Here is a 6,882-nt window from a genome sequence, read left to right on the forward strand (position 1 = left end):
CTGCTCCTCAGCACCCTTTCTGGCCTTCTATTGACAGTGACCCCTCCTTCTGTCTTCCTGTCCCATCCTCTCTGCATCCTGCTGCGTCTGTCCAATCCTGTGAAGGGTCTCTTTGTCTGAACAAGGGGAGGATCTAGATCAGAGGCTCTCAGAGAGTGCTCCTGTCCCTATTGGTGATAGACACTTTCTGAGAGCTAGGAAGGGTTAGTGGGGCTGGGCTGCAACTGAATGACTTTGTGTTAAGCCCTCATCTTTTCCTCCCCTCTCGTCCTGCCCTCTGCCTTCACACCTCAGGGTGGGTGAAGATCCACCACCACTGGAAGGGCCAGATGTCATCGTGCCTATCCTCAAGGATGACGGGTCCTACATGCTCTGTGCATATTGGGCTGATGAGCCTGAAGCACCAGTCCAGGCCTGGGCTGGGGCCTGGCACTTTACAACCCAGCAGCCCATCTGCTGTGCTGAGAACACTTTGGGTGAGTCCGTTGATATGATTCTTGGTGCAGATATGATAAATCTACGAGCTTCCCAATGACCCTGGTTGCTTGCTCTAAGCCCCTGGGGAAAGGTGGTGGTGTGGTAGGCTTTCCCCTGGGCTACATCTGGATGGACTAAGGCAGAACCCTGGGTGGAGTTTGCAGCATGGATGTAGTCTAGGCAGGTGTTTCTTGCCCCAGCCCTGTGCCATGACCCTGCATTTCTCCCAGGAAATCTGTACTCCCGGCTACCTTCTCAGCCCAAGATCTTAACCAGATGCTCTTGAACTGGGCTGTTCATTCTCTTGTTCCCACAGTGGTGACTGCACTTCCCATCTGGAACCCTGAGCCATGTACTGGGGGTTCCATCCTGAGGTTGTCAGTGCTGGCCTCATGCATCTCAGGATCCACTAGGATCACAGTGTCTGCATGGCACCAAAAGGCGCCTGTGTGTGGGAAGCTCTCTGGGTTTCCCATATTAATTTTATGGCAGGGGATAGTAACCCGGGAGTCTCCACATTGCCTGCTGGATTAGATAAGCCTCTAATTGTGCAGTTGGACACTGAGACACATAAGAGAGCCAGGGGATTGAATGTGGGTGACCACTTGTGGGAGATCAGGATGCCCGATGAGTGAGATGACACACTCCCATACAGGGAGGCAGATTTCCATTGTTGGGCAGAGGGCTTGTCAAAAACAGGCTTGTCCTTACAGTTTGGTTCTGTTGCTAACCAACAACAACCAGACAGCATAGATATCCTTGGAATCTGGTGTGACAGTAGGCAGTACCTGTGCCTTAGAATGACTTCACATTTGCTTGTCATCTCATTTGCCATGTCCTGCCCCATTTGCACATCTTTGCAGTGGAAGAGCCCTCGTTTCAAGAGGAGGAAGGTGTGGTGGCACCTGCAGACCAGGCTGAGGCTAATCAGAGGTAAACCTAGAGATGAGTTGCGGGGGCTTTACTAGGGACCCCTAGAGATGGAAGACATGGGAGAAGAGAAATTGCCCCATTCAAATCTCTTCCTACAAATGCTCTGGAGCACCTCTTGAAAGCTCCATGTGCTGAGGCAGACCCCAAATCCTGCCAGATACCATCACTTATCTTCCTTTGGACACCTGCACAAATATTCATGGGGCCCAGTCTCCTGTTGAGGTCATTCCTTGTGCCACTGCTTCTGTGCGGCCTCTCTAAAAACTGAGGGCAACTCCCTCAGCCCCTCTGCTTTTCTTTCATTAGCAACCCTGCAATACGATGCAGGGATGCACTCCAGAGTTCTGACAGAAATGGGACCCATCCTGGGGTTGTGTGGGCTGTTAAATATACTTTCTGTGGGTTGGAGCATTTCACATTAATGAGAATCTTTTCCCTGAATCTAGACAACTTGCTTCTGGCTGGCTTGTCCTTCATTGTCCTCAGGGGGCTGTGAGAGTGGGCACCAGAGCCCTGTGCTCCTCCTTCAAGCCTTCTACTGACAGCCTCCTCTCCTCCTATCTTCCTGTCCCAGCCCCTCTGCATTCTAATGTGTCTGCCCTCTCCATGTGAAGGCTCATGTTGTCTGAACCAGAGGATGATCAGATCAGATCGATCTTAGAGGATAATCCTGTCTCTCTTGGGTGACAACCCTTTCAAACTGCTGGGAGGGATTGGTGGGACTGGGTTGGAACTGAGTGACTGTGTTAAGCCCTCATCTTTTCCACCCCTCCCAGCCTCTGCTCTGCATCACACCTCAGGGTGTGTGAAGATCTACCCCCATTGGAAGGGCCAGATGTCATCATGCCTATTCTCAAGGATGACGGGTCCTATGTGCTCTGTGCAGTTTGGACGGATAATCCTGAAGTGCCAGTCCAGGCCTGGGCTGGGGCCTGGCACCCTACAACCCAGCAGCCCATGTGCTGTGCTGAGGCCATTGTGGGTGAGTTCTTTGATGTGAAACTTGCTGCAGAGCAGCCAAACCACAGGAGTACACCCATAAACCCTTGGCCTGCTTTCTGTAACACTCTGGAAAAGGTCTGAAATCTTGGGCTATCCACTAGACTTCATCGAGGTGGACTGAGGCAGAACCTTGTGTGGAGTTTGCAGCAAGTGTTTAGTGTAGGCAGGTGTTTCTTAACCTCAGAGCCCAGGTTATTCTCCACTTTTTGGCACCAAAGCCAGCTGTGTCACTGTGCCCAAGGCAGATGTTGTGGCATCGATCCATCATGGAGCCTGTGCTCATGCATGCAACAAGGTATTTTTCTAAGGCTCCTCTTGGAAGAGTGGGATGCCTTTTGCCAGTGGCAGGCTTCTCTGTGAGACCTCTGCCCCAGCAATTTGCAAAGACAATGTCTGCTCGCTAGGCCAGCTATACTTCTGGTCACCTTGCTGAACTGAAATCTTAATCACATCCCTTTGAACAGGGCCATACTGTCTCTCTTATTCCTACTGTGGTGATGTCATACCTCATCTGGAACCCTGGGCCATATCCTGAGGGCTCCATCCTGTGGTAGCCAGTGCAGGCCTATTGCCTCTCAGAGTTCACTAGGGGACACCGTGTCTGCATGGCACCAAAAGTCTTAGTAGTGTGAAGCTCTGAGGGTTTCACATATTCATATTGCAGCAGAGTGTGTGAGCCTGGGAGTTCCCACCATGGCTGTAGGATGGGATGAGCCTCTCATTGTGTGGTTGGTCTCTTAGAACATATCTGACTCATAGGCCAAGGACCCGTATGACTGAAAACAACTGACCACTTGTGGAAGCTCATGATGCCTGTTGTGTGTGATGAAACACTCCCCAGAAAGGGAGACAGGGCTGCATTGTCAGGCAGAGGACTTGCCATTGCAGGCCTGCCCTCCTGGGAGTGAGGCAGTGGCTGACCAAGGTCATGTGACCACACATTTCTTAGGAAGATGCTAGAATATGGTGTGGTACCTGTGCTTTACTAGGCCATCGCATTTGCATGGCATCTCATTTCACATGTTCTGCCTCATTTGCATTTCTTTGCAGTGAAAGATGCCACCTACCAAAAAGAGAAAGTCATGTTGGCAACTGCTGATCGGGCTGAGGCTCCCTCCAGGTAAATCTACAGATGTGTTCAGGGTGTTTTAGTATGGACATGGGGAGATATCAGACACGGGGGGAGAGAACGTGCCCTTTGTGTGATTTATGTCCTTCAGTTTTCCTCCCACAATGACTGGATGCACCTCTTGAAAGCTGCATGTGCCGAGTTGCACTGTAACACTGTCCGGCTCACCGCCCATTTATCCTCAATGGACCCCTGTATAAATTTCCCTGGAAATCTGTCACCTGTCTAGGTCACTCCTAAAGCCACTGCTTCTGTGTGGCCTCCATAAAAAGAAAGGGGCCACTCCCTTGGCCCCTCTGCTTGTCCTTCATCAGCATCCCTGTGGTGTGATGGTAAGACAGGGAGTGTCCAGTGCACGATGACTCCACAGTGCTGGTGGAAATGGGACCCATCCCGAGGCTGTCTGGAGTACTGAAGAACTTTAGCTGGGTGGGAACATTGCACCCTAAGGGGATTCTTTCCCTCGAACTAGACAACTGGCTTCTGGCCAGCTTGTTCTTCTCTGTCCCAGGATGCTGTAAGAGGGCCCTCTGGCCTTGGGCTGACAGACTCCTCTCCTATTTTCCTGTCTCACCTTCTCTGCATCCTGCTGGGTCTGCCCTGTCCCTGTGAGACTCACTTTGAATCAGGGGAGGATCCATTTTGATGGCTGTTAGTGGATGGTCCTGTCCCTATTGTGTGACAGACCTTAAGGACTGCTAGGAAGGTTTGGTGGAATAGGGTTGGAGCTCAATGATTTTGGTTTAAGCCCTAATCTTTTCTCATCCTCCCCTCTGCTTTCACCCCTCAGGGTGTGTGGAGATCCACCCCCACTGGAAGGGCCAGATGCCATCGTGCCCATCCTCAAGGATGACGGGTCCTATGTGCTCTGTGCATATTGGGCAGATGAACCTGAAGCACCAGTGCAGGCCTGTACTGGGCTTTGGCACCCTACAGCCCAGCAGCCCGTATGCTGTGCTGAGGCCATTGTGGGTGAGTCTTTTGATGGGAATCTTGCTCCAGACTTGCCAAACCTCCTGAGTGCACCCTAGTGACAGAGGCCTGCTTGCTCTATACCCCTGGGGAAAGGTGTGATGTGGCAGGAACTCTGCGCTACTTCTGGGTGGACTTAAGCAGAGAGCCCTGGGTGGAGTTTGCAGCAGGGATGTAGTGTAGGCAGGTGTTTCATAACGTCAGAGCCCCAGGTTATGCTCCGTTTGGCTCTGGCAGCCAAGCCGGCCATGTTGCTGCACAAGAGGCAGGTGTGATGGCAGGGCCCCAGCCTGTGCTCCTGCACGTGTCAAGGATTTCTTCTAGCCTATACATGGAAGAGTGGGGCACCTTTGGCCAGTGACAGGCTTCCCTTGAGGCCTTTGCCCTAGATACCATTACATTGCATGCCTGCCAGGACAGCTCTACAGCTCTACTCCTGGCTACCTTCTCAGTCTGATATCTTTCTCAGACCCCGATGAACTGGGCATGCTGTCTCTCTCATTCCAATTGTGTTGATGTCACTCTTCATCTAGAACCCTGAGCCATGTCCTGAGGGTTCCATGCTGAGGTTGCCAGTGCTGGCCTCATGCCTTTCAGGATCCACTAAGGGCCACTGTGTGAATGACACCAAAAGGCTCCTGTGTGTGTGAAGCTCTGTGGGTTTCATATGTTCATATTGTGGCAGGGTGTATGCACCCAGGAGTCCCCCACCAATGACTGCTGTGGGGGATGAGCCCCCTGTTGTGACACATCAGACATAGACCAAGGGGCCATGTGGTGAAAGTGGCTGGCCCCTCATGGAAGATCAGGATGCCTGATCTGTGGCTATCACACTTCCCAGACAGGCAGGGAGCTCTCCATTGGTAGGCAGAGGACTTGCCATTCCAGGCATGTCCCCTGGGAGTGAGGCTGTTGCTAACACCTGTTCACTAAGTGAACAGCATAGGCGTCCTCAGAAGCTGGTGGGACATTTGTGGTACCTGTGCTTTACTATGAGAATGTGTTTGCATGCCATCTCATTGACCGTGTCTTGCCCCATTTGCCCTCCTGTGCAGTGGAAGATGCCTCCAGCCAAAAGGAGAAAATAGAGGCGGCATCTGCAGAGCAGACTGAGGCTATACCCAGGTAAATCTGCAAGATGATGTTTTTTTTTTTTTTTTTAATGTGGATATCTGGAGATTTGCGACACTTGGGGGAGACATTGTGCACCTGGAATCCATTTATAGCATTCAAAGTTCCTCCCAAGTAGACTCTGGGAGCACCTCTTGAAAGCTCTATGTCTAAGGTGGGCCCCAAACACTTTCCATGTCAGCCCTATGTCCAGCCTCCATTGAACAGCTGCAGAAGTTTCCCTGGGAAAGTCACCAGGCCAGGTCATTCCTAATGCCACTGCCTCTGTGTGGCCCATCGAGAGAATGACCACTCGCTCAGCCTATCGGTTGTCTCTCATCAGCCTCCCCACCCTGCAGTACGATGGTAGATACAGGGAATGTCCACTGCACCCATGCACTCCTTAGTGCTGAGGGAATGGGGACCATCCTGAGGTGCTCTGTGGTGTTAATGGTCTTTAGGAGGGTGTGAGAATTCCACCAAAGGGGATTTTTTCACTGAAACTAGACAGCTGGCTTCTGGCAATCTTGTCCTTTTCTGTCCCCCCTGGGGGGGTGAGTGTTGGACAGGGGCGGTGAGCCCTGTGCTCCACAGTGAGACTTCTGGCCTTCTACTGACAGCCTCCTTGTCTCCTATCTTGCTGTCCAGTTTCTCTACATCCTGCTGGGTCTGCCCTATCTGTGTGAAGGGTCACTGTGCCTGAAGCAGGGGAGGATCTAGATCAGAGGCTCTTAGAGGGTGACCCCATCTCTGTTGGGTAAAGATGCTTTCAAAATGCTAGGAAGGTTTGGTGTGACTGGTTTGGAACTGAAAGAATTTGTGTTAAGCCCTCATCTTTTCCAACCTCCTGTCCCCTCCTCTGCATTCACACCTCAGGGTGTGTGGAGATCCACCCCCACTGGAAGGGCCAGATGCCATCGTGCCCATCCTCAAGGATGACGGGTCCTATGTGCTCTGTGCATATTGGGCAGATGAACCTGAAGCACCAGTCCAGGCCTGTACTGGGCTTTGGCACCCTACAACCCAGCAGCCCATCTGCTGTGCTGAGGCCGTTCTCGGTGAGTCCTTTGATGTGACTCTAGCTGCAGACCTGATAAACCTCCTGAGTGCACTCCTATAACCCTGGCCTGGTGCTCTGACTCCACTCATCATCTGGAATCCTAGGGAATGTACTGATGATTCCATCCTGAGGTTGCCTGTGCTGACCTCGTGCCTCTCAGGATCTACTAAGGGCCACAGTGTCAGCATGGCACCAAAAG

General features: G+C 52.0%; 1 protein-coding gene across 1 annotated transcript in view; it reads left to right on the forward strand.

The window, feature by feature from the left end:
• Nucleotides 1-6,882, forward strand: part of LOC133750502 (uncharacterized) — a 31,377-nt gene that overhangs the window by 23,261 nt on the left and 1,234 nt on the right. Inside the window, exons 20-25 of the mRNA XM_062180088.1 lie at nucleotides 295-476; nucleotides 1,341-1,410; nucleotides 2,187-2,392; nucleotides 3,463-3,532; nucleotides 4,332-4,513; nucleotides 5,569-5,638. Of these exons, the coding sequence (XP_062036072.1) occupies nucleotides 295-476; nucleotides 1,341-1,410; nucleotides 2,187-2,392; nucleotides 3,463-3,532; nucleotides 4,332-4,513; nucleotides 5,569-5,638 (780 nt within the window). The remainder of the gene's footprint in view (nucleotides 1-294; nucleotides 477-1,340; nucleotides 1,411-2,186; nucleotides 2,393-3,462; nucleotides 3,533-4,331; nucleotides 4,514-5,568; nucleotides 5,639-6,882) is intronic.

The sequence above is a fragment of the Lepus europaeus genome, chromosome 21, assembly GCF_033115175.1.
Source record: "Lepus europaeus isolate LE1 chromosome 21, mLepTim1.pri, whole genome shotgun sequence".
Taxonomy (NCBI): Eukaryota; Metazoa; Chordata; class Mammalia; order Lagomorpha; family Leporidae; genus Lepus; species Lepus europaeus.